The sequence below is a fragment of the Corvus cornix genome, chromosome 2 (genome assembly GCF_000738735.6).
Source record: "Corvus cornix cornix isolate S_Up_H32 chromosome 2, ASM73873v5, whole genome shotgun sequence".
NCBI lineage: Eukaryota > Metazoa > Chordata > Aves > Passeriformes > Corvidae > Corvus > Corvus cornix.
The window spans coordinates 2,997,166-3,024,489 of NC_046333.1; the positions used below are offsets into that span (position 1 = coordinate 2,997,166).

The following is a 27,324-nucleotide window of genomic DNA, read 5'->3' on the forward strand; positions in this document are numbered from 1 at the left end:
CACAGCAGGCAGAGGCAGCAGCAGGACCCGGCGGCTGCTGCGGAGGATGCGAAACTTTCTGCTGGCTGCTGCTCCCGCTGGTGAGTGAGTGCCTGCGGGGGAACCGCTGGGGCGGGGGGACCGCACATCTGGCTCCCGACACTGCCCGCCACAGCTGGATGGCTCTGCAGCTGCCCCACTGCAGCCGGGGTGGGGGAAAGTAGGCAGAAGCTGCTTAACTTTTCTCCTGACAGGGAGCAGGGAGAAAGAAGGAAAAACAAGGAAAAGATTAAGAAGAAAAATATAAAATGAGACAGAGACATTAGAGGGGAGGAAAGAAAAAAATATCCCTGAGTTAGTGTGTTGACCTAGCTCCTTTCATTAAAATTTTCCAGCCTCAAGATGCTGTTAATAAATGTCTTTTCATTTCGACCTGTTAGAACTGCAGTCTCCAAAGGACAGAAGAGCACCCCTAAATCAAAATGGCTGTAGCAGGGCTTTAGAGGGACAGAAGGGGACCGGTTGCTGTCCCAGCTGTCCTGAGAAAGGCAACTTTGCAGAAGGAGGAGGACTAGAAAGGAATAGTTCCTCCTGATGGATGGGGGACATTTACCTCTTTGAGAGGGCACAGATGTGTTCAGAGCTGAAGGTTTAGGATATCACCAAGCAGGAGCATGAACTGTCTCATATCTGCTGTGCACTGAGGGCAGCAGGTGAGGTTGTGCCGCTGGACATCAGGGAAGATGGATGAGCACAGGAACACAATCCAGGCACGGCCATCCCTCCCTGATCTCCATGCTCCACCACTGGCATTGCCTGGGCTGCTTAACAAAAGCTAGTGCAAATCCAAGCACAGTCATTTCTCTTCTTTGCCCTCAATCCTCAGCCTCGGGAAGTGCTTGGAACCCTTCCTCGGGGTGTGATTACCAAGGACTCATTAATGCAAACTTTTGCCCTTTCCCAGTGAAATGTTCAGTGTGGGCAGGCATTCAGGCTCCTGCTGTAGTCAAGAGGGAGAGAATCACCTTCCCGGGAAATATTCCATCTTGTCCTGAGAAAGCCAAATGGAGTGGGTGCTTCTCTAGGGCCTGCTTTCTCCTGTTGATAATTGTGAGAGCTTCAATGGCTGCAGACTGGTCTTGACCTTTCATTTTGAGAAGGTGAGAGATGGGATGTAAGTTTTCACACCTGCACGACCTCTGGATCTCGCAGTTTCCTCCGTATTTACACAAATCTATGTACAAGGGATAGGTTGTGGGTCCTTGCCATGCAAACCTCGCCAGTGTAGTTTTTCTCATGTGTAATACTGTCCTTTCAGACAAAACCAGTCAGCCTAAGGGTTAGATTGCTACAGGTAAAGTGATTTTGGCATCTGGGCCAGCCTTTTTACACCTAATAGAGGCACAGCTCATTCTTGCAGCTGTTAGCAGAGTGGAGCCGATCCAAAGTGATGTATCGTGCACATCCGTGGGCTGCCATACATCATGTTAATATTGCAGCATATTGCAGCAGGCTGTGCCCATAATCAAAGAAATTCTATCAACTGTGTGATCTACACAGATTTTGGCCTCAAATTGCTGCTCAAATGTGAACATCAACTGCATGTCTGGTGAGAGGCAATGCTCTGAATGTCAGTGGGGTTTAAAGTGTCTCAATCTAGGTCTCTTTGCATGCTCAGGTAAACAGGCAGGGAAGGCCTGAGACCCATAGGATGTACAGAGGAAATAATCCTTTCCTGTTTCAAAGGATCATGTCTGAGCAGAGAAATAATTCCTGTATGAATTCTGCAAATAAGTCATTAATCAATATGAAAATAAACTAGAGGGCTAATCCTGAACACTTCTTCTGTGGAACTGGGTACTGTTACCTCCTGTCAGCTCCACAGGGATGTTGCAGGATACAATTTGTGCCTTGCAGAATAGAGTCCTTGACACTAAAAAAAAATACCCTTCACTAGTAATTGACAAGGAACAGAGAGCAGCGGAGGCTGAAATGCCTAAAAATGACTTTTCCTGTCTTAAAGAGTTCAGAGTCTCAGGAAGCAGAGGACAAGGAGCAGAAAAGACTCTGCTTTCACTGCTCTCCCTGCTGTGCTAAACTGCTTTCCTCTCCGAACACCTGCATTTCCCATTTCTGAGAAGGGCTTCAGTCTGATCTGATGAACGGAGGTGAGAATGGCCACTCAGATGGGTCATCACTGGGCTGTACATTCCCTTCAGCAAAGCATTTCTTGTGGTAATGGACATGTGGATCCAAACCTATGGCAAGGTGCTGAGCTCCCACTAAAACAAAGCTGGGCGTCTAAATTTCCGTGTTTAGCTAATATTGGCTAATTTGTGCTTCTTCTACCAAGCTGGTCCCTGCAGACTGTAATTCCTCTCCATAGGGATCTGGATGTGTGGAATAATCTGGTTTTGGGTGTTTCTTTAGCCTGGAGGGAGTTAATGGAGGGAGACAGGCTCCTGTACAGGCAGTCACTGTCCTCAAGCAGGTGTCCGAGCAAAGTAGGAGGAATCCTTCCCTGGAACTGCTTGTCTGCTTTCACTGATCATTAAGGGAGGCTTGATGGGCAAATTTAGATTAATCATCTACAATTAACTGTCTAAAATTAGGAATCTGGTCTAAAGCTACTCCTTGAGCCTCCTTCAGTATTACTGGGAAGAGACGGAAACACTCCAAGAATACAGATCAATTAAATAAACTTGCTGAAGGACTTCGACTTCCAGGTTTCAGGACTTTGGGATGAGCTGACATGAATCCCACCTGTAGGCAAAAAATGATACAGAAAGAGAGAAATTTCTCTTTAGTTTACAGGAATACTTGCAATAGCAGAAAATGGGGATCCTCAGTTATTAGTGTTCTGTTATTCATCAAGCATTAGTAATAATTAAATGCTCTACCCAGTTTAGCATAGCGCTGATAAATTAATTTTTCCCAAGGTAATACTAATTACACAGGGTTTATAAACAAAATAAATTAGTATGGCTGTGTTGTCTCATAAAGAATACCTATGAGTGGATAAATATAATGATATACATGGATAAATATGTATGGCAAGGGCTGTTCTGTATAAGGTCATGCAGTTAAACACAGTCGTATAAATACAGTCCAATCCACAGAGGAGCATTCAATGTCTTGAAAACAATATTGAAAATATGTTCCTCTAAATGACTGTGAGGCAATCAGTGTCTCAGCTTCCCCTCTTCCATAGGTAATCGAGATAGAGAGAGAAAACATACATGGAAAATATCCTCTAGGTAGTCATTTCCAGCCAAAAAGACTCCTGAAATAATCTATTTAACTGACTAAAGAGAAAGATTGGAAATGAGGCTTTAGCTTTGGGGTTGGAAGCTTCTGGGATCAGGACTGTGTCAGAGCTGGAAGCCAAGGGCAGGACTTTGTGTGAGAGCTGAATGCACGGCTGGGGACTGGAGTTCTGTCACCACTGGGGTGACCTGGTGCTTTTCAGAGTCCAGAGTGATAAACATAGCTTGGGGATGGTGGAAAAAACCTAAATGGATGCAACTGAGTTTATAAGATTTGAGCTGACTTTTTTTACTGCACAAGAAATCTTTATTTTTTATAGTTTCTTGTCGTTTTCTGACAGAACACAGTTCTACACATATTACCTTATAAATATCCCAGAATTACTTCTAGGCCAGGGCTTGGACAGGAAGGTTTTTTACTGCAGGGACTGGGAATGTAGCTATGAAATGGACAGGAGCTCCTGGAGCTTGGGGTGGGCTCCAGATCCCTCCTAACACATGAGAAAATTGGCTTCAGTGTCGTGCACTCCCCAATCTCAAAGATTTTTAATTAGCACTTTGCTTTTTGGGAAGGACTTAAGCAGATGGGAGGTTTTGATGAGAGATATTCAACAGACTGGAAAGTTTATGAAAAAGGCTGAGGTGTTCTTTTTCTGTTATTCAACCTGTCTTCAACTTTTTATTTTTTCCATGAGCCTTCCTCCATCCTAAAAGCCTTTCCTGAACATCAAAATTTCACTTGAAAAAATGAGTCTATTTCAAAACATATCCTGATTCTCTGCCCCGTGCCTTCGGCATCCCTGGCAAACTTTTAGGACTAAATGAACACTTCATTCCACGTTTAAATGGGATGCAGGAGAAGTCCCTGCTGTGCTTTTCTGTATTCTAAAATACCAGGTGAGTTTTAATCCTCCAAGGTGGGAGTCAGTGTGTGACATGAATGGCAGACGACTTTGTGTGAGGGACAGCTAAAATATTCAGGTGTCAGAGTCATATCAGAAGAGCAGGGGAAGCACAGACAGTGGGAACTGGGAGTACAGGATTGATTTCAGAGCATATCTGAGTTGGGATCTGAGACATGAATGTGAGCTGAGGAGACAGAGGCAAAAAGAACAGTGATGAATATTCTCAGTCAATGATTTATGTACTTGACGCAAAACCTGTTTGTGAGGCTTTAGGATTGCAGGGCACTGGAAGCTAAAACAGATCACTGGAAAGAGCCTTCCAGTTCTTGAAGCCTTCTCATCTTGTCAATGAATTCAGCCAATTCTTCGAGCTTTGATTAATTTTCAAAAAAGACTGAGTGTTACTGCTGACTCTTTGATCCCGTGGAATTGCTCTTTCAAAGGTGAATAATATATTCAGTGCCCAGCTTTGAAGCACTTCCCTTGTTTGCAGAGAGCATAGAAAATGTCCCTGCTTTTCCCCAAGTGTGCTAATGGACATCTTAATGAGTGAAGATCTGCCTTCTGTGTGACATCTAAATTACAGTTTTTCTACCCCCACAGCACCTTGGGGGCACCATTTTTGGGTGGACCCTAAGAAAGATTGCTTTAAATTAAATTGCACTAAGCATAATGTGAGGATGTCACTAGAAATACTCCTCCCAGTGCTTGCTAAATTCCACGTTGTCCGACATAAGTAAATCAAAGCCCAAAGTGCCATTACTTTGATTTTTCTGTTCAGATTTGGGGAAATAAATAAACTATCAGGAAACAGAGGAAATAGAAAACAATGCTATACTTACTCTCAGTGAATAAGCCACTTAAGGTTTTTGTGCAATAACCTTACAGATGTGAAGAAAATGAAGTCTTAAAGTCAGTGCAAGCCCAGGTTTTTAGCATGCTCATGGTTGTCATAGGCAATTTTTTAGTGTTCGCTGTGTTCCAGGCAAGATTGTTTTAGTGGTAGGGACTAGGAGTCGAAACACCCCTGTGAATTTTGGCTGATCAATAACACTCAGTGCAGTAAAAAGATCTTTTTGTTATGGTGCTCAGGAATGCAAAGCTCAGTTCCTTGAGGACTGTCTACAACACTTCCTGAAACCTCTAAGTTTTATGTGTAAATCTTGTGGTGGAGGCATCCCACTGTGATTTCCAGTGAGAGTCAGGCCAGGTTACCGCCGAGGTACTGGGAAATATTGATCCAAGGAATGACGTTTTAAATCAGCCTCTTACTCTTCTCACTGCGGCAGGGAACACTCTGCCAGATTGGACATGCCTGCCTCAGAAAGCTCTGCTCTGCTTTCCTTTTTTATGTTGAGCAGGAGCTACTCTTTCCCTACAAAAACCATCTTTTGAGCAGATACCTCCCAAATTGCCACAAAATGTCCCTACACTGAATGCAGAGCTCCTGCTTTCTAGAAGGCCCCATCACCCAACCCTCGTAGGCAGATCAGAGCAAAAACTTTTCACTCAAGGCACTGTGAGTCTAATAGCAGAAAATAAGCCATGGACAACAAATCACAAGTAATGCTCTGCCCACAAGGCTTTTCTTTATGCAATAGTTTAATGCTTTCCTTTTTCTTAATGCCTGAGGAGAGCCATCGAATTGAAGCATTGTCACTACTCTCAATTTCTTGTATATGTGTCATTTTTTCCTTATTTTTTTGTCCAACAGTAGGATTACTTTGAGTGAGGCTGCATGATTATAAATTAATAACACCAGCCTCGTTTTTTCTTCTGATGGGATAGTCTGTAGGCTACATCTGAAATAGGACTTGATGTTGATTTTCAAACACTGAAGTGTCAGTGATATTTAATATCTGTACTGGCCCATAATAAAATGTCTGGGTCCTGTGGTTGTAGCCCTGCCCACCCCAAACCCAGTAACCCAGAAGGAAACAAACTGTGAGCCACTGGTTAATTGCTCTAGCTCTGAGTGCCAGTGGGATCGACTGCAGTACCACCATGGGTATCAAAGAACCACAGAATGGGCTGGGTTGGAAGGGACCTTAAAGATCATCCAGTTCCAACCTCGACACCTTCCACTATCCCAGGGTGCTCCAACCTGGCCTGGGACACTTCCAGGGATCCAGGGGCAGCCATGGCTTCTCTGGGCAACCCTGTGCCAGGGCCTCCCCACCCTCTGAGTATCACTACCCGTTGATCAGGATTTCCAAAAGAAATTATCAAATCATGTTTTCTGGTGAGTTATCACCATTTTCAGAGGCAGGAGGCAGGACTACATGGACCTGTTTCAGCAATTCCTCTGTTGTGTGTGAAACCAAGGCAGTACCACCTCCCCAGGGGTAGGGTATGAGCTTCCCCAGCCATTGTAAATGAAGAACCCCCCCATTTTTCCAGCAACTCTGATGAATAATGGTGATTGAGGGTCTGGTTCAGCAGGTGTGGATTTACCAAAGGAGAGAAGACAGGAGATGCAGCCTACTTTGAGCAGCAGGAGTCTGGCACACTCAGTGCCCCTCATTCCACCTGTATCAGCTCCATGTGTCTCTCAGATGAATTTCTGGAGAAAAGATAACTCTTCCTCCTCTGAAATTTTTCAGAACTAATTCTGTGTGTTTCTAGGATTCCCAACTTTTCTGCCATGAGGTGGGAGTTAATTTAACCCACTTCTCCTCAGTGCTTTTTTTCTAAGACATTTCAAATTTCGTGGTTTGTTTGTGTTTTGGGTTATGAGTGGCTGCTGCTTTCAAGTCTTTCAGCAGAGGACTCAGTGTAGATGGTAGAGCATCATCTCAAATTGTCATGACTTTTAAACATCAAGCCTAAGAATATTCCAAACACAAAATTATCAGCTGTAACAGAACCCAGGAATTCCAGAAAGTAGAGGGATGGCTTTTTCTCTGTCCAGCTGAATCCACTTTTATGAACTGAAATAGTGAGAGATTTATGGAGCAATTATTTTGTTACTTCTACTCAGAGAATTCATTTGTTATGTGGGCAAACTGCAAAGTGAAATGTCTGGTTAAATGTAAAGTGATGAGCAGGGATTCTATTAATACCTGAAAATTTTCATTTCAGAATTGAGTTACTATAGTTGAAGAGCAAAAAATACTATCTTCAGAGTAATTCATTCTGATTTATAAAATGTAGTTTGAATTACCCACTGGAGTAATAAAATGCATGGAAAAGCACCATGTCTTAACTTTCTTTTCAAACAGTGCCCCTAATCCTCCTTCTGTTCTAATATTAGCATGGATGAACCCTCTCTGGGGCCTCATAATTAAGACAAGTCTGTCTATGCTACTTTAAAACCCAAATGTTGGCAGAATTTTTAAAGGTTTTTAAAGTTGTGCTCTAATTTTTGCCCCTTAGCAGATATTATTGCTAAGATGGAATAGACTGCATAACTTCCAGTAGAGTTTCTGTGGAGGCTAAAAGAAATCCTGGTTGCTCTGCTCACTGAAAACATTTTGAGGGCCAATAAATCATTTTTCTGAGATTGAAAAGGCAGTATAGAAGCGATGTTTACATCTGCACTGACTTTTCAAAGTCAGAAAAGGTTAAAATGGCCTACAGTCTTCCTCAAAAACGTCTTGGAAAGTCTTCAATCCATCATTTTCCATTAAAATCGCTGCTAACTGAGCCCCTGGCTTTGTCTTGAATAGCATAGGTTAGAGAGAAGCAAAAACTCTGCTCTATTCCAGACAAGACTCCCTCTGTCTTGAAGATCCCAATATCCCAAAAGAGGCTTTGGTCCAGTACCCAGCTCTCTGAATACACTTCAGTGGCTTTCTTAACTTGAATATGAGCTTAATTCAGTTTCCTAAAGATGGGTGTGGAGAAGATTTAAGACATCAAATAATTCATCTGAGACTTCAAATAATGCTTTTGAGACTGCCAGATGGGGCTGACAAAATTAATGCAGAGACTACACAGGAGGGCTGAGATACCTTTCAACATCCCAAACAGCACCAACCATTTCTGGGTGACTGAGACCTCCTTGAAATTCCCAAGGGATGCAAAAGAGGCTGAGACAACAAAATCATGTGTAGGCACTGACATTGTTGTTTCTTTCTCAGAATTTATTTGCCTTTGCAGAGGAAATAATTTTGGGATTGTGGAGGATGCAGGACTACAGGGGACATGAAACTTTCTGGAGTGGGAGATGAAGGTCAAGCAAAATACATGACAATAAATGGGACTAAATAGCTGTAGCTAAGAGAATGAATTCAGACCCTATTCAACAACTGCTGCCTAGAAATCCATTTAGCTGTTTAAATGTACCTTAATCTGTGAGATAAATAAATTCCTTAAGCTTCCCAATCAAGTAATGAATTTTTTCTCTTTTCTTCAGCTGTTAAAATGGAAGCAGCTCCTCTGCCTAAGGTGTGTGCAACATCCTCAGATAATATATTCATAGAATTTTTCGATCATTTGGATTAAACTATGGCCAAGACTATAATTCTTTAAATAAATTTATTTATTTTTAGTTGGTTTATGGAGAAGAAATATTTATGCGGTCAGACTGTACGTAAGTTTGGAGAATTTGATGTGGATATCCCCATAGCTGGTGGATTCATCCAATTTTGGCCACATAATTGGTAAATATGTGAAAATCCAAAAAGCTGTGAATGTCATTTAAGTTTTCTGTAAATCATAACTGCAAAGGAAAGGGAATAAGAATGCCCAGATTGGAGGAGAGGTGCTGCATGAGCTGACTATTGTGGTACACTGAGGAATCCATCCGGAATGTACACCCAGAAATGTATACAAATTAATAATTGTTTGGGATCACAGACTCCTCCTGCCATTCCCATGTTCTATTTGCAAGGGGAAAAAAACCCCCCACTATTTTAGCTGGAGTTTTCACATTTTCAGACCTCAGAGTACAACTCACGAGGTACAAACTGACTTTTCACATTCTGATAATCACAGAAGTTCTTGGGGTTCTTTTTTGTCTTTCTCTCACCAAGGTTACGGGCATCCATCCAGAATGCAAAATATTCCAGCAGGTGGTCAAAGAGGAGGCTCTCTGCTTGGAACACAATGAATCTGCCTCACCTGATCTTAAAGGTAATGGTCCTGATGGTCATTCCCTGGCCTGGAATGTCTCACGTTACTGAAGTGTTTGGTGTGGTCTTGATTTATATCCAAAACTCCAAAGAAACTCCCTCAGAAAGCACTGAAGACCCTGTTGAGATTATATCATGTTGGGAATCATTCCAATCTGGTGGAAATGTTATTTGGGGGGAAATAAAAATTAAAGAAAATCCCAAGTTCTTACAAATATTACATTTTTACAATTTAAGACATTATTTGTTTGCTTTTAAAGATTTATTGCAGTGGTTTTTGGAAGTCTATTACATGCTCAGGTATAAATTTTGAAAACTAAACTGAATGTGGAACAAAGCCTGTAAAATATATTTAGAATGCTGTGTAGGGTGTTCCCTCCTGGGGTTTTGGCATTGTGGAAATATGCTTAGAAATAACTCAACAGAAAATTTCAAAATGCTCAAACTCCTTAATAAAATCAGTCATTTTTTTTGCTGGTCAACTTTGCTTAGAAAAATTTGAATCCACCTCAGTGAGATTTTTCAGTGCCGTGAATTTTAAGATGTTTATTTTCTGCGGAGGAATTATGAGACAAAGACACCTCATGCATTTGGTTGGCATAAAATTATTTAGACCATTTGGAATTTTGCCTTTAGCAGCCTGGTGAAAATCAGAGTCTAATCCCCAAAATATTTCCTCTGTCTTTTATACTTTTCTGCAGTATTCCCAATCACTCTAGTGTTTCATATTCCTCTTCCAGTTTCCTATTTTATTTTGGTGCTATTCCCTCACACACACTTTAACGAAATCCAAAATATCTCTGGGACACATTTTTCACTTAGAACACACAGTAACCCACCCCAAAAAAGTTCTGGTATAAATCAGGCATTTTCAAAAATGATTTGTCACCTGCATTACAGGATGTCATTCCAGGAATCTTCCTCTTCAACACAAAAATAATTACATGGTTTTAGCATGCTCATTGTAGCAAAAGAAGTAAAAATCCCTGAGAGTTCTGTTAAACTATTGTAAAAACTACAACCTTGTCAACTTTGGGCTTCTCAAAGCTCCCCTTTCCACCTTTTATTCTCTAGATATGGAAGGACTTTAATGAAAGTCTGTTTTAGTATTTACAGCCTTTCTCAATATATTTTGAAATCAAACATTAGATCAGGAAATTTATCCCAAATATTTTATCTGGAGGATAAAATTAGACTAAGACAGGTAAAAGACCATTGCTTGTGTTTCAGTTTCCAGGAACTCAATGAGACAAAGAGAAGGACCACAATTTGTAGAGTTAAACCTCAGCAGTCACAGAGAATCTGTGTTGGAATCAATCTGTGTCACAGTTCTTAATCCAAAGTAGCTCCACATTATTCTTGTTGTACAGAGCAGTGTCCAGTGAGTGTCACCAGCAGAGCCCAGGTGCAATTCCTCTCATTTTGGAGCAGATGTATAAAATAGGTCAAATGAATCAAGTTCTAAACCCTATTTTTTTTTTCTTCACTGTCTAAAAATTCCTGGATTACTGAACAAGACTTAAATATCTATGGTGTCAGTATTCATAGATACAACTACTGCAGTTGTCTTTATGGAACCTTAGGTGACTTGGACACCACCAGTCTCTTGAAAACCTTGGCATGAAAAATTCCCTTTTCAGCCTCTGCCCTCAGGAATTTCTTTAATATAAATTGTAGAAGTCACTGGAAATAAACCACATCTAAGACTTGAGACATACAGGTTCTGTTCCTACACAAGGTCACACAAACATCATTTTTAACTCCACATTGCCAAATAAAATAGGATTTTAGACCCAGCTCCTCAAATCTACTACAGCCTCTCTAAGAAGGACCATTTCAGTTGCTAAGTGTAAGTGTGGGGGCCACTGCATGTCCAAGGGGGACTCGAATTACCTGTCTTTCTTAATTTGACAATTAGCGGCCGAGTTTAGGCTGTAACCATCAGTGAGAGCCAGATATTTGCAGGGTGTGATTCATCCTGTCCTCAGGAGGAAGCCGCCAATATTTGGGATGAATCAGCACTGGAAGTCACTGTTTCTTCCTGCTGATCACAAAGGGAACGTAGCTAAGATTAGCTGAAATATTTGAGACAATTAAAATTACAGCTAATGAATCAGGGCCTCTATTTTTCCCTGGAAAATTGGGTATGCCAGGAATTTCATCCTCACAAGGGTGGGGTGAGGATAATGCTGTGGGAGATTCTCAGGGCTATCATTTTAAAAGCCAAAGAGTAACTTTGCTCAGCTGCCGGCAAGTATTGCTTCCACATTTCAGCTCTTGACAACTTTAGTTTTGCCTTCTCATTCATCACAGAGGCAGTAGAAAAGAATCATGAAAGAAAATAACATCTCCCAACCCAAACCTGTGCTTTATACCTGCCTTATGACTCCCTAGAGTTTAGTTCTGGTTACAGCATGATGCTTTTTTTTATTGTTTCAGGCATATTTACATGCTGGCAATTTTTCTGTGCTGCCCCCACACCCTCTTGCCAGCAGCTTGAAGTCTCAGTGTGATGCAGCTGTGACAAAGCTGTGATTCACTGAAACTGCTGAAAACTCTTTTTGGGGGACTCAGAGCCAGTAGCATACCCCATGTCATCAGCCAGCACTCTGCTTTAGGGAACCTCATGAGTTGCAACCACTTCCAGTGATGGTCATTTTTATAATGCTGAGATCTTCTCCTAGTCAGGGATGAATCTAATCCCTTTGGAAATCCATTGGAAAAATGCCATTGATTGCCTAAAACGGGGACTTCAGCCCTTCTTTCCCTTAAGCCAGATGAAATTGGTAGATTTTCAAACATGAAATAAAGAGGTTAAGGCTGAATTTAAAGTCTGATGTATTTCATTAGACTGTAATGAGGAATCTCAAGTAATGAGAAAGGAGTAATGAGAAATCTCAAGTGCTGATCGTTATTCAATATTTTTATTTTGGTGGCTTTTGTTTTGACAATAGAAAAGATCTCCAATCGATTTGACTTTTGGATTGTGTCTGCTTGAATTTCAGGTACCTTCTCTCATGAGATAAGGAGGGGGAAGGTCCAGCTGGAATACCAAGTCTGAGCAAGGATGCATGCAAGGAGAAAAGGAAACCATTCCACTTCTTCATTTGCAGAACTGCTGCGTCTCTTGCATGTGCACGAGTGGGAAAGCCACAGACAATCTCATTACGGAAGATCAAATCTGCGATGTTCTCTGTGTTTTTCTCTATTTAGATGCACTTTTCTTTTTTTGCAGGATGTGCCAGAGATTGGGATGGTTTAACCTGTTGGCCTAGAGCCACTTTTGGAGAAGTGGTTAAAATTCCCTGTCCACGATTTTTTGAAGAATTCACCAGTACCCATGGCAAGATGTTTTTCCTATTCTTTTTCTCCATATTATTTTTTTTTATTTTAAATGAATTCTAGTAGTTGAGGATTCCTTCACATTTTCCTGATTCACAATGCTGTTATGTCAGTCAGCATTCAGTAATTATCCAGATAATAGCTTGGGGTCAATGTTGGCACTCTTTTTTTTTGGTGTTAAGCTGTACTGAATTGTTTAATCCCTTTGCTGATCTAAATATGATGGACAAGCACACCATGCTGCTAAATTTATAAAGGAATATGTCATAGAACCACAGATTTATAAAAATGTACATTAACTAATATTACAAAGAACCTCCTGAGGTCATCCAGTCCAATCCTCCAGTCAGAGCAGGACCAAGATCCAAACTTGTGTGGAGCTTCCAGTCTGGAACAGGCAGCTCAGGGCTTTGCCCACAATCCCCAAATGTGTTGCAAATGTATAATTTGATTTCCTCCGTGGACGGATTGAATTTGCAGAGTTGATTTCCCCTATGAAATGTGCAAGTCCCACTGCATCTCGAAATGATTGGGAACATCTCCCTCAATTTTTTAAAGGATTGATATATAGAATATTGTAATTCTTTTAGCTAATCTTGCTGAACATGACTTAAGCTGTGAGTCTCTAACTTAGGAATCAAAGGGGTAATAAAAAATTATTGCTACTCATCAAAACTTAAAGAACAGCAGCACCACCCTCCCATAATCAATTCTGTGCTGTGTCTCACCTTTGAAGGTTTCCTTCAGAGGAACTGTACACAGGAGGAATATTGGTCAGAGCCATTCCCACCATACACCATTGCCTGTGGGTTTGACGAAGGTTCCAGCAAAGGACCTGAGGATCAGGTGGGTGCTTGATTTCCTGCTTCTGAACATCTCCAGAGCATCCTCTCCTGACTAGCTGGATGCTCCACACATCTGAGTCCTGTCAGGACCCAGTAATTACCAACTTTCAGCGCTAAACTCAAAACTTTTAGGTATATTTAGAGCTCGTTTAACAAATTAGGCTTAACATAAAGCAAGTGAGCAGCAGTCAGCATTTTCATCTCCATCCAAATATCTCCTCTTGGTGTTAAACTCATGATTAGTTCACTTGTCCAAACTAACAAAGACTTTGGTTCTCTGACAGAGGTGATGTGAATCCTCATCACGCACCCATCTCTCAGGGAAGCCCCACCCACCTGTCCTCAGGGATTTTTTCAGGGAGAATTCCTTTGGATCCCTCCTATTGATTTTTTTTTTTCCAGATTTTCTTTGAGTCATAGAAAAATATTTCTTAATTTTAAAGCCTGGTGGTCAACACACATCCTTGGGAGGGAACTTTTGGATGCCATTTAGTATTTCCACACTTTATCTCAGGTGTTCAGTGGAGCAGGAAGTGAATATTTTTCTTATCTGATGATCATCATTGGTGCTCAATTAAGCTCCAGCAGCATTTCTGTCACATCCACATCTTGATATGGTTTAAATTTCCACGTTCCTCCTCATTACACTGGAGTTCATATTTGGAGCTCAATCCACCTCCTATAAATAAGTATATTTGTACTTTGCACTTTGGGGAAGCTAGAAAGATAAATGCTTAAAAAGCTTAAATAAATGCTTAGAAAACTTAAACAGCTGTTAAAAAGCCTTCTGGAAAGAGGCTGGAAATGATCTGAACAGTTCAGGAGGGATGCAAGATTCATAAAAGGATGTGTATTCTGGAGTACCGTTCTCCAGCCCCCATGCAGTTCTCCCACAGGGCTAAGCTCACTCTCCAGGTGGCTTTCTCCAAGCACTCCCTGGATTATGCTAAACCAGGCCTAATTTCAGGCTGGCCTAGGATAAAATCAAGCAAGAAGCTATATTTATATTTCACAACGATAGCAGATTTCAGCACAGAGCTGCTGTCTGTGCTCTGGCTGTGTTTAGTTTGTCATTCCAGTCAAATCCACAAGGTTGGACTACAAAAGGAAGATAAATCAGCAATCTCTGCTGCCCTGCAAACACAGGGAAATGAGAAAAAGTCCCAATTGTGTCCTAACAGAACCACTTGCTGTGTACTTTGTATGGGCAGTGAGCACCAGTGATGCCTTCTGTATTTAGTTTTTTCACCTCTCCTACAAAAACAGATAAAATGAACTGAAACACTCCATTATTCAGTTAAATAACCTGTTTCCTAATTTTCATCTGTGTTTGGAAAACACTGTACAAAAGATCAGGACTCTTTCAGAAACACCACGATGATTCCTATAATGTCAGGGTTACAAGATCTATTTATGGATCTACTTAAAATTGCTAATCTGCTGCCTTAACCTAGAATTGCAGCCTCTTGGATAAACAGATTTGGGATCAATTAGAGAACAAAGTGTCCACTGGGTTTATAAGGAGGAAATTTGCCTAGGTTCAGAGAATTTAGTTTCTTGGGATTTTAAATAATTAGGTGATCTTGTAGTGAACCAGAATAAAATTTGCATAGTTAAAGCCAAGAAAAAAAGCTTTATTTTTCTTAGGACATAGGATTAGGATTTCTAAGGATATAGGTCTAAATTGAAAACAAATGAATTATAAAGAATTTACAGTGCTACAATATACAGCAAGGAATGAACTCTTTGTCCAGAGAATTAAGGACTGTGAGGTGATTTTCTTGGCTTTTACTTTAACCTCCACAACATGATGTAAGTCTTTGTCAATGTTTCAGCATCCTCACCTACAAATTGAGAGTTTTATTTCTCTTTCAGCTATAGCTGTTTATGAAAATCAATAATTATCAAATCTGGCCTGGGCCTAAAGTGACAGATTCACAAATCTCCCACCAGAAGGTTTCAGTGCTCCAGAGTTTTTATGTACTGACATGAGAAAAGGTAGTTACATATCAAAGTTAATAGTTTCCTTCTGAACGTGCTCAGAGGGATCAGAGAGCCTGTGGGTTGTGAAACTTCTGTGCAGGGTTAAATGGGATTCAAAGGAAAACCTTTGTTAGCGGTGGAGGGGAAATCCTGAAGCAGATCTCGAGCATGCAAGCAGCACTGAGATTGTGGGACTGACCAGTGAGGGAAATGTGTCCCTGTGGAATGAGCACCCCAGGGTGCATCCTGCAGAACCACCTGCATTGGGCTGTGTCTCCTTTCCCCGCAGAAATCCTATTATTCTGCATTTTGGCGTGTCTACACCGCCGGCTATGCAGCATCCGTGACTTCGCTCATTACAGCTTTAATTGTCTTTGCTGCCTTCAGGTAAATATAAATGGGCCCTTTCTCAGGATGTTTTAAGACATTTTCTCTCAGATCCTCTGTGGTTTTGTTTTGTGGGATTTTTTATGGTTATTTTCTAATCATTCTAAGACATAACATCTTTGATGGCGATGAGTCCTTCTCTACTCGTGCCATGGTGTTTCCCTGCAGATGTTAAAACAATCAAGCTGGGCCGTCTGTTTTAATGTCCTCAATGACACCATCAAGAGGAAATACCCTGACCCTATATCATTATTAACATAATTATTCCTCCACAAAAATGTGAACTCTTTTCGCAGGACAGACTCTGCAGATGTGTCCCATGCCCCTAAACCACAGCTTCCTAAACGGTCCATTCCCTCTGTGAAAGGCCATTGATTCCATAACTGAGAGCTATTAGAAGAGATTTGATTAAATTTAAATGCCTCCTTTGATGATGTTGGGTATTAAGAAGTGGATCTGGGGTTTGATTGGAGCAGAGCAGAGGACAGCTCCCTACTTGGAGTGGGTTGGCAGTCACAAAGGTCATGGCCCTTACAGAGGGACCCAGGAGCACGAGGCTGATGTGTCCAAACCTTGAGGGAGATTCCTTCAGTTCAAGGTAGAATGTGCACAGGGCAGCCTAGAGAAAGGGACTCATAGAAATGTTGGGCTGGAAAAGACATTTAAGATCATCAAGTCCAACCAGCCCTTAACCCAGCACTGCCAAGTCCATCACTAACCCACAACCCCAAGCACCACAGCTAGGTGTGTTTTAAATACCCACAGGGATGGGGACTCAACCACTTCCCTGGGCAGCCTGGGCCAGTACTTGACAGCCCTTTCCTTAAAGAAATTTTCCCTAATATCCAATGTAAACCTCCTCTGGCACAACCTGGGGCCTTTTCCTCTTGTCCTGTCCTTGTTACGTGGGGGAAGAGTCCAGCTCCATCCAGCTGCTCCCTCCTGTCAGGGATTTGTGCAGAGCCACAAGGTCCCCCCTGAGCCTCCTTTGCTCCAGGCTGAGCCCCTTCCCCAGCTCCCTCAGCTGCTCCTCATCAGATTAATGCACTTTAGGGTAACTGCTCTGGCAGCCATCTCATAACATGTGACTGACACCAATTCAATCTCTCTGTGACCCAAAAGGGGCTGAAAAGCCTGTTGCAAGCTTGTTCAACTTTAAAAAAAAAGTTATTTAAAATAATTAAAAGGTATTTTCATAATCCAGCCCAAGAGTCCCACAGTTACTCTCTGCTTCTGGCATCTCCTTTAAATGTGTGGTGATCCAAGGACAATTATCCCTGAGCTTTTTTTAGCTTAAACAGGTACAACTGCTCTGCTCCCTGCTGTCTCACTGCCTCTCAAACAGTGACAGATCATTTATTGCTTTGCAAGGTATCTCCAGTCTCGTGTGCTCCTGCTTGACTTTTCATAAGACCATGAGAAATTTTTCTCAAAGAACTATTTTTATTTTCTCTTTCCATGCCAGAAAATTCCACTGTACACGGAATTACATCCACATGCACCTGTTTGTCTCCTTCATCCTGAGAGCAGTTGCTGTTTTCACCAAAGATGCTGTTTTGTTTGCAGATGAAACTATGGACCACTGTCTCATGTCAACGGTACTGAACTTCCCCTCTCTCTCACCCTTGGCTGAACATTTAATTCTTTACCTGAAGGCAACATGGAGATCTTTTCATCCTATTTCTCCTACTGCTAAAACAGAAATCTTTAAACAAACTACATGATGTAAACCCAAAGACCAAGTGCTAAGGCTGAACTCAGCTTTGATATTTAAGGTCTGTTGACTCTAATGAAACTCTAACGATTTCTACCAGTAAAAGAATTCAATCTGTAAGAAAAACCCAATATTTCCCTTTCAAAAATCTGAAGTCAATTCAAATTATGGAACCCCAAACCTACAGAAATTTTGTTATTTCTTCATTCTTGCATGGTAACATTGAATTTTGCATACATGTCTAAAGAAACCAGACATAACGAGAGTAGACCTAAAAGGTTTTTCTTCCTCTGCACTTCCAGGTTGCTTGTAAGGCTGCTGTGGCATTCTTCCAATTCAGTATTTTAGCCAATTTCTTCTGGCTTCTTATCGAAGGGATCTACCTGCAAACCCTGCTGCTGCTGACCTTTGTTTCCAACAAGAAGTTTGTGTGGTGGTTCATATTTACTGGCTGGGGTTAGTACTCCCTTCCTCTTTGTGCCATTCAGTATTTTTGGTTGCTTGCAGAACTGGATCAAATCTGTGTTTTGAGGTAAAAGGAGCCTTCAAAGGTGCCACTTTTCTGAGGGAAGTTGCCCGTTCATCCAGTAATGCTACATCAAAGCCACACCAATTTATTGCCTTTTATATTTTAGTTATTTACACCATGGTGGTGATTTATCCAGGCCTCAAGAGGATGAGTGATATGGCCAGATAATATCCTAGAAATATGTTTAATTCCTCCACTGACTAAAGAAGTTTGGATGATTAAGTTGGCAGAATTTGACAGATTAATCTTAAATCATGTGAGTCCAAGCCTAGGAATCAAGCAATTCTATTTTTCTTTTATTTTCAAGAGATCTCCGGGTTTTAAGGAATCTTTTGATGTTACACAGCAATCTAAATTATCTCTAATAAAATTACATCTCTTCATAATGGGAATGTGAAACCCACAAGATTTCTTTCACTGTTCAGAATTATTGTGACTCTCAGATACTCCCCCATCTCATCTTGGCTGGTCTAAAACACAGGCACCCAAACTGAGCAGTTACAATGACATTTTTTGACTTAGAAGTGAAATCCAAATTATCCTGAATAAATATTAATTTATCCTTCACCTTCAGATTTTTAGACTTTATTTAATGTAATTAAATTTTTTTGGAGCTATTCCAAATAGGATTGTCTGAAAGTAGACTCTCAGCCCTTGATTAATCATGGACAACTTGAGATAAGAAGGCAAACAACTCAATTAATAATGTGATAATCCTCATCTCCTTTTGTAATCAATGGAAGGTGAGAGACACCTCAGGGGTAACTCAGATCTCAGGTGATGTGGAGGTAAATATTTCTTTTCATTAATTAAAAAGCCAACTTGAATTTAACATGGTCCCACCTTAAAGGACTTGAGCAAAGGGCTAAAATTTGGAAGGACAAATTCTGCACCCTTCCTACAGAACTCAAATGATACTTAGAAAGAAATTACCTATATTTCTATAGATTCCTCAGTGAAAATGTCACCTGTTTCAGATTAGAGTGCCTTTTGTGGCAGCTTTGAAAGTCACTCAGTCTTTGGAGATTCAATTCCACAGGAGGAGAGCAAAAGCAATTTCTAGTTTATGGACCTTCTTAAAAAAACACATGAATGTAGAAGGATAGAACGATAAGCAGTGATAAAATGAGGCTGGAAATCACTGGACCCTGGATTCAGTTAAATTTTCATGGAATTCTTATCCACTGGTTGGTCTAGGGTGATTAGTAGAGTCCTTAGGACAAAAATGTGCACTCTTCCAGCTGCTGTACAAAGAGAGTTTGTTGGCCACAATTCATAAGATGAAAGAGCCCCAGCTAAATAAACGCTTACTCCAGCTTTACAAGTGCTTTCAATTCCTATCCAAACCTTCAAGTAATTCTTAGCTTTTTATTTCTGAAAATGTAGTTTCACAGCATCCCCTGTTCTCCTTTGTTATGATTTCATTCTCCTGTCCTTTTATTCCTTTCTTTTTTCCTTTCCCTGAACTGCAAATTAAATTCTTTCATAAAGTTATTGAAAATTGTCTGACCCATAATTTGACCTTTAATCCAACTGTGAACCTATTGGAATAAAGATTCCATGGGACATGATATTCAAACCAGCTATTGTGTTCCCGTTGATTTGCTCAGGAGCTCCCACTGCTGTGATGTTTGCTTGGGTCCTCACACGAATCCACCAACAAAACACTGGGTAAGTCAGAGCTTGGATAAGGAAGACAAGAGCATCCCATTTTTTATGGTGTTCTGTTTTTCTGAGGGGGGAAAAAAGATGTATAGAAAAGAAAGAAAGGAAAAACCCCTCATGCTCCAAAGTTGCACTGTAATTTTTACAGCTTGTACATAAGTAAGGGAGAAAATACTTTAAGTCTTGTGATTTTTATGTCCATACATGGGTTAATAAACCCTGGAAATATCACATAAACTATTGAAATTTCATTTTAGTTCCCTAATGCCCAGTCCTTGAAATAATTATATTTCAAGAAAATTGCTGCTTCTGTATAAAGTCAACCATAAATTACTAACCCTAATCTCTTCAAATAAGAACTTCCCAAACAACCAGCATTAAGTCTTAGGTAGTTTCTTCTTTTGTTTGCACTCAATTATTTGATTTTATTTTATTTTAATCTTTTTAAGTGAGATTCAGATACAAAAGCTGTCCTGTAGGCTTTCAGATCATTTCACATCAGCTGGAAAAGGCACTATTTTATACCTACCTGCTCAGAACTCAGGAGAGTTGAGAAAGAAGTTGAGTTGAGAATGGTAAGAAGAGCAGGAAAGAAGCCTGAAAACACAAATGTGTATTTCTTGACTTTGTTTTGCTTCTTCAATCTGTGCTTCTTGCTGATTAAATTTTCTTTAGATTGGACTATACAGAAACCAGGGACATTTAGACAGCGATTTAAAACTTAGTGTCCACCACTTTCCTTTCCTGTGGCAGAAGTGCTTTTGTGTGTTGTGGGAAGCTCTCATGGGACAGATAAAAAACTGGTTTTATTTGTTGTTTCAGATGTTGGGATGATGATGAAAATGGAGTGGTGTTATGGATCATCAAAGGCCCCATCCTGCTAACTGTATTAGTGAGTATTTTAGTTTCCCCTTCAGTTTCTGAGTACAGATATTTTTATCTAGTGTGCTTTTAAAATGAGTTCTTATGATCATAAGGCAAAAAAATCTCCCTTATCCAGGAATTTATACCACCTGAATTTAGGGAGGGAGCAGTCTGGTTTTTAGGTCTGTATCTTGTATAATCCCTGTCATAAACAATGAAGAGAACAGGAGGCACTTTTTAGACCATTTAAAATCTGCAAAGTTCTAACCAGAAGTACAAGGCATTAATGTAAGACATCAAATGATATTAAGATATGTAGGTCTACATTAATTAAACAGAACTTTCATCATATTTTATGCAACTATATATTGGTGGGAAAGATGATTATTATTTCTGAAGCTATTGATTCGAGCTGAGAACAGATGAGCACTGGTTTACAGCAGTGCAATTCCTAAAAGTGGGGATTTTCAGTTATTTGTATCAACTGAAGGTAAGTCCTGGTTTGTAGTAAATTTACAGATTTTGTCTTGTCTTCACAGATTAACTTTATTATATTCATTAATGTGATCAGGATTCTAGTCCATAAATTGAAATCCCAAGAGGGAGGAGGGAGACATTCAAGCCACTTTGTGTAAGTATTTCTGTGTCTCTTGGTATTCACCTGTTCTATCTCCTAGAAGACATTTTTTATGGGTAGGAGAACAGAAAGTTCTACTCCTCCTCTAATAGAAAGAGAAGAAATGACAACACGAACGTTCTTTTTCATCCCAAATATCACATCTTGCTTTTTCTTCAGGGCAAAAAGGGTGGGGTCCATATGTTGGGGACAAAGAGCAAAGTAAAATATAAAGCATGAAACTTCAAAAGCTTGAAAGTGTAAAAACTAAATGCCAGGTGATGCATCCGTCTCACTCCCAATCCTTTCTGCACAAATGGCCACACAGAGAAAGATGCAGATAATTTCCTTTAAATTCTTTGCAGTAACAGGATACAATCTGTAACCAAACCTAGTCCTGGCTGCTTAAAAACCCCTTCGCAGCCGTTGGGGATCCCACCAGTGCAGTCAGAGGACCTTTCCATAACTTCTCTGGATGCAGCTGCCTCCATTTGAAGCTGTTCTCTGTGGATGCTAGGAAGGGCTGGCAGAGGAATTTTCCTGTGAAACTTCTCTTTCTCATGAGAGGGCAGTTAGAGAAATGCAGCTTCTCACAGCTTCTCTTTGAAAGCTTTCGTTCTCATGCGAACTGGACGGACAACAGTTTGAGAGAATGTAAACCATTTTTATACCTGCAGGTTGTTGTGAGAACTGGGAAAATTATTTTCCTTCTTGAAGAGTAATATTTGGAACTGGGTGTCTTACTGCTCAACCTATCACCTTGAGAGGTGGTGGGTCAATAAGCCAATCATGTAATTTCTCTTTTGGGAACCATGCTATAAATGGTATGGGTGATTAAATGAGGTCGCTTCAGCCACACGAATCTGACCTGGACTTAAGTCGTGATTTTCGCCGTCTCTCTGGGGATAACAGCGACAGTTCTCTGAATGAAAAAAAGTTGCACCATATAATTGCTGACACTCACTCCATATCTCTAACATTGTTCTTTAATTCCTGCTTTCCCAGGCGACTTGCAAAATCCACATTGCTTTTGATCCCCCTCTTTGGGGTGCACTACATTGTGTTTGCATTTTTCCCAGAGAGCACTGGTCTGGAAGCTCGGCTTTATATCGAGCTGGGCCTGGGCTCATTTCAGGTAAGACGGACAAAATATTTAACAGCCCTGGGATGTCTGGTCTGTAACACCACACTTCAGGCTGGTTGTTAGAGTAGGATTTATTAATGTGTCCAATTTCAATGCACACGTCCCATCTCACTCCTTCACAAGCTCTTCTGTTGCTTGCTCTTTTATTATTTGAAATCTCTGAGTCAGGCTTCATATTAATAATCACCAAATAAGTATAATATCTACCTTTATTGAATAAAAATGACAGAATGCCATGAAGACCGGTCTGTGGATTAAGGTGAACTGATTGAAAATGATTTCACATGTAATAATGATAAGAGGGATGGTAAATAAGAGTTTATAACAACCTGCTCTGCCCTCACCCTTCAGGGGTAGTGAACCATGTCAGTATTTCATTGTTTATTTTGCTGTATCACTACTCAGAACAACATCATGAATTTGAGATGGTCAGGACCAGTGTATAGTACATTTTGTACTGAACAGCTGAGATCTTTTCCCTTCCCTTTCCTCTGTACCCCACCACAACTTGTCCACATTGACATGTGTTGCAAATGACCCCTCTTCCATGCTTACCTTATCTGAGGGAGAATTAGTTTGTGGGATAAAATAAACAGCAAATTAATCCTTGTTGTCTCTGTACAAAGGCAGTAATAAACATAAAATGTCACCAGTCCACTGAGGAATTTAATTCTATTATGAAAACTCAATAAATAGTGTCACATTGCCTGAACTCCAATAGAAAAATGGAAAATATGCATTCTTTGTCTTACACAAACTGTGACTGAAACCTGATGTCTGTCATTGATTCTGTATTTTAAATCCTTATGGTTTTTCTCCCTCTACCCCCTATCCTCCTGCCCTAGGGTTTTGTTGTTGCTCTCCTATATTGCTTCTCAAATGCAGAGGTGAGTAGCAAGTACGTGAGATTATCAATCTGTTGAGTTTAAAACTCAACAGTTCCCTCTTGTTTTTTAATTTCTTTTCCTATTTTCAGAACAGATCTGTCTTTGATCTGCTCCTGAAACCATGACATCCCCATATCTTTTTTGTCCCTTGTTACCTTTGTTGACTTTATTTGTATTCATGCAGTTCTGACAGGAGGATACAAAATAAACGTTGAAGCAATGACCCTTTAAAAATGGTTGCTGAATTTCCTCTCAGGGGACTTCTCTCCTGGTTTATTTTTGATAGCTATCATGATGATAAGTCAATGGAAATCTTGTAGAGCTCTTCACTTTCTCTATGTTTATTTTCTCCTAGTGATTTTCTTCATTTCCCACTTCCCATTCTTTTTCCCTTTCCCCTTTCCTTTCTCCTTTCCTCTTTCCCCATTTACTTTTTCTCCTTTCCCTTTCCCCTTTTCCTTTCCTCTTTCCCCTTTTCTGTTTCTTCTTTCCCCTCCCCTTTTCCCTTTTGTTTTCCCTTTCCCTTTTCCAGGGCATCTTGTACAATCAGGAGTTTTGTTCAAACCCTTTCTTCCCTGGTTTTATAACACCGGTAGAATTTGGATAAATTCCCTGCAGTAGAGTGTAGTGAGCTTATCATTCAAAAACCTCACTAAATTTGCTGGCGCTTTCTCCAAAAGAGCAGAACAAATAAAAACTGATGAGAAAATGCAGAACCACATCTCAACCTCAGAAAAGTGAGTGTGTTAGTTGAGAATTACACATTAATGGTGCCTCAGTCTCTGCAGTGGCTTAAACTTGGACAATTCTCATAGAACAAGGAACTATTAATGTTGGAAAAGCCCTCCAAGACCGTCGAGTCCAAGCTGTGCCCAAACCCCACCTTGTCACCAGCCCAGAGCACTGAGTGCCACATCCAGCCCTTCCTTGGACACCTCCAGAGATGGGGACTCCAAACCTCCCTGGGCAGCCCCTGCCAATGTTTGACAACCCTTCCCATGAGGAAATTCCTCCTGCTGTCCACCCCGAGCCTCCCTTGGCCCAGCCTGAGGCCGTTCCCTCTCTCCTGTCCCTGTTCCCTGGGAGCAGAGCCCGACCCCCCCGGCTGCCCCCTCCTGTCAGGGACTTGTGCAGAGCCACAAGGTCCCCCCTGAGCCTCCTTTGCTCCAGCCTGAGCCCCTTTCCCAGCTCCCTCAGCTGCTCCTCACAGGATTTACTCTCCAATCCCTTCACCAGCTCCATTGCCCTTCACTGGACACACTCCAGCACCTCACAGGAAAGGCTAAATGGAGGTGCAAGCAATCCTACCCAACGACGAATAATTCCTAAAATATGTTTGTTACTTAGGAAAACAATTGATATTGGCCATTCCGAGAGAGTGCCTTCAAGACTCAGCTGTAAATACAGAATGTGCTACTTCCAACCTGCCTTCTGTATCACAGACTCCTTGCCAGCAGCCTTTTAATTGCTTCAGCAGCCTTTTAATAGCTTGCACAATGTACCTCACAGCACAGAAATCCAGTAGGTGTTGAAAGCAGGACAGGCAGAGCCTGATCTTTGGCCCCAAAACGAAGCTGGGCTGGCTTCTGTCCATGTTTCTTAGGAATAACTGCTCCTGGAGCAGCTTGGCCACTCATTACCACTTGGCAGTGCATCTGTTGTGGCTCCCTGCAATCATAAAAATTAATTATTATTTTCTGTGTGTGTGTGTGTGTGTGTTTTTTCACAGTTTTTGAGTATCTGTGACAATGTGAGAGACTGTGCTGCTTCCAGGCAAGGTGTTATCAGTATGGATGAAACTGAGGAGTGCTGGAGGGCCTTGAGTTTGCTGGGATAGTGCGGGAACACTGAATTGGTGGAGGAAATCTCTCTTTTATTTTTTAGATTCTTGGAAGATCCAGAGACCCATCCATGAAGTTGTACACAGGGGCTGTCTGTGTGTCTGTGTGGTGAACAGGGAAAATTAAGGCAGAGTAGGAGCCACCAAAATGATAAATATTGCCAGTGACTTTCCCTGATGTCCAAATGTACTTCTGCATGCCATCCTCTGAATTTTTGAAATTAAATTGATTTATTTTCAAAATGAATAAGGACAGAGTTCAAATTCTTCTAAAAATGTGTTAAGGTTTAATCCTGACTTATCTGGGCTAAGTACTCAGGTAGACTTTTGGGCATATTTTACCTTCAGTGTTCAGCAAATTTTTCTTTGTTTGTAACTTCCTACAGGTTCAGACTGAGCTGAAGAAACAACTGTGCAAGTGGCAGTACCAGGAATACCTGACCTTCACCCACAAACACGGGACCTTGTCCAGAGAAACCAGCCCAGTCAACCACGTCACTCAGTTATCCCTGCTGGACAAAATCAGCCCCAAACGGAGAACCTCTGTGTCCCAGGACGGTGTCACCACTGTCTGAGCAGGGCAAATTGCTGTGACATTGTGATATTGTGATGTGCTATCCCGAGGTGGCCAACTGGATCCTTTGTGGCTTTCCATAGTGTCAGGAGCCTCCTGTAAATTCCTTGTCCTGAACAGGAGTTGCTTTTCTCACCTGGTACAGATCTGCATCACAACTCTGATTCTTTCTGTCCTGAAGCATAAAATCCCCTTTGTTTTGCTGTGAAAAGCCAGACTTTGAGCTGGAGTGAATCAACAGGTTAGCATACAACCCCCCCCTACATTAACTCCTCCCAGGCCCAGCATGTTTGTCATATCTTTGTTAGCATTTCCCAAAATTTCCAGTTTTCAAGACCATGATTCCTAACCATCATTTGAAAGGGTTATTTGGTGGCCAGGCTTTGCCATAATGATTTCTGGTGTTTTACGACTTGTTTTGAGGTGTCTTGAGACAATTTAATGGAGATGAGGCACAGAAACCTGCCAAGCACTTACCTACAGCAAAGCAATCTGCTTTAAAAGGAATCTCAATATGTCTTCAGTGACACAAACAAGTGACACAAAATATCTGCTTGATTTTTTTTTTCCTTCTAAGCCTGTTGAACAGAGACTAAATTAGGCCAGAGGATCCCAAACCCTTTCTTGTCCAAAGGAAAATATGGAGCAGAGGAATATTAGGCAGATGATGTGTGAAGGAATAAATTAGAGCAAACCCAATGCCAGGTGCTAGCTGGGGTGCCTTGTGCTCAGAATGACTTACAGACCTACTCTTAGCGCCCAGATGTCGGTTTGTGTGGGACAGACGTTCAAAACCTTGAAGATCAATCAGTGAAACACCCAATTAAACTGTATTTTTGTGCTTTTTTGAGGACCTGCCTTTAAGAACTAAAGTCTCAGTCCCGCCCAGCGTTTCTCAGCTCATTATCACTGCACTCAGTGCAGTTTCAGGGATCAGGATGCACAGCCCGGCAGTGACGTCTGGTGAAGCAAAATCTGGTCTGGTGAAGCAGAGTGAACCAGAGCCATGCTTGCACCATTCTTTGGGTGACCTTCCTCTTTCTTCAGGACTGAGCTGGACTCGACCTCAGCCTTTCCAGAAGCAAAGAAAAGGCACTCAAGGTACACAAGATGGGTCAAGCATTCCCAGGAGAACCTGCATCAGGCTTGGAAGCACTGCTGGAGACCACAGCCATTCACTCACACTCTGAGCTCCAGTGTCAATTTAGCTAAAACCCCCAGTACTCCAGTCCCTCAGTTTGCTCTGCTCTTGGTTAATTATTTAGGTCAACAGACATTTGACTCCTGGAAACCTCTTTGCTGATTTAGGTGCTTCATCTCTAGTTCTATTAGAGCAGAGATGAACAGTCCAGGTTCTATAAATTCAATTCAAATAAGTTCTTTACTAATTAGGCATTTAACCCATCTGCCCACAATCTCATATGTTCATTATAAGGAGTAATTTTGTCTATTCTGACTTTTTTATCAGCATTGTTTGTAAAAGTAACCTCTGTTCCTGTGTTCTGTTGCTGAGCATAGTAATGAGAATTTGGATACAAAATGTATGATGTCCATTCATAAAATGCAAGTGGAAATTACAGCTGCTGTGAGTTTGTACATTTAGTTTATGTCAGTTTGGATATTTCATTTGAGTTTGCACATTTAGTTTGTGTCCGTTTGGATATTTCATTTGAGACTTTATAAAATAAAAGGTTACTAATCCTGAGGAG

General features: G+C 41.1%; 1 protein-coding gene across 4 annotated transcripts; it reads left to right on the plus strand.

Moving 5' to 3' along the window:
* Positions 1–27,320, plus strand: LOC104686400 (vasoactive intestinal polypeptide receptor-like). 4 transcript variants are annotated; one of them, XM_010394790.4, is made up of 14 exons: positions 23–80; positions 8,508–8,539; positions 9,127–9,226; positions 12,461–12,568; positions 13,304–13,413; positions 15,685–15,782; positions 17,248–17,380; positions 17,799–17,952; positions 19,636–19,696; positions 20,513–20,582; positions 21,094–21,185; positions 22,176–22,305; positions 23,160–23,201; positions 25,428–27,320. In XM_010394790.4, exons 1-14 carry the CDS (start codon positions 47–49, stop codon positions 25,614–25,616), a joined length of 1,353 nt encoding a protein of 450 aa, XP_010393092.3. In that variant the 5' UTR covers positions 23–46; the 3' UTR covers positions 25,617–27,320. The 4 variants fall into 4 exon arrangements, with proteins under 4 accessions (XP_039405996.1, XP_010393092.3, XP_039405995.1 ...); XM_039550062.1 differs by lacking the exon at positions 8,508–8,539 and having other exon boundaries at positions 1–80; XM_039550061.1 differs by lacking the exon at positions 23,160–23,201.
* Positions 27,321–27,324: the final 4 nt, after the last annotated feature.

What these genes read in the sequence shown, in the direction of transcription:
- LOC104686400 (XM_010394790.4), top strand. Translation starts at nt 47, where the DNA reads ATGCGAAACTTTCTGCTGGCTGCTGCTCCCGCTG. An exon ending in GCTGGCTGCTGCTCCCGCTG is followed by an intron (nt 81 to 8,507) that starts GTGAGTGAGTGC and finishes TCTTTTCTTCAG; the next exon opens with CTGTTAAAATGGAAGCAGCT. An exon ending in TGGGCCTGGGCTCATTTCAG is followed by an intron (nt 22,306 to 23,159) that starts GTAAGACGGACA and finishes CTCCTGCCCTAG; the next exon opens with GGTTTTGTTGTTGCTCTCCT.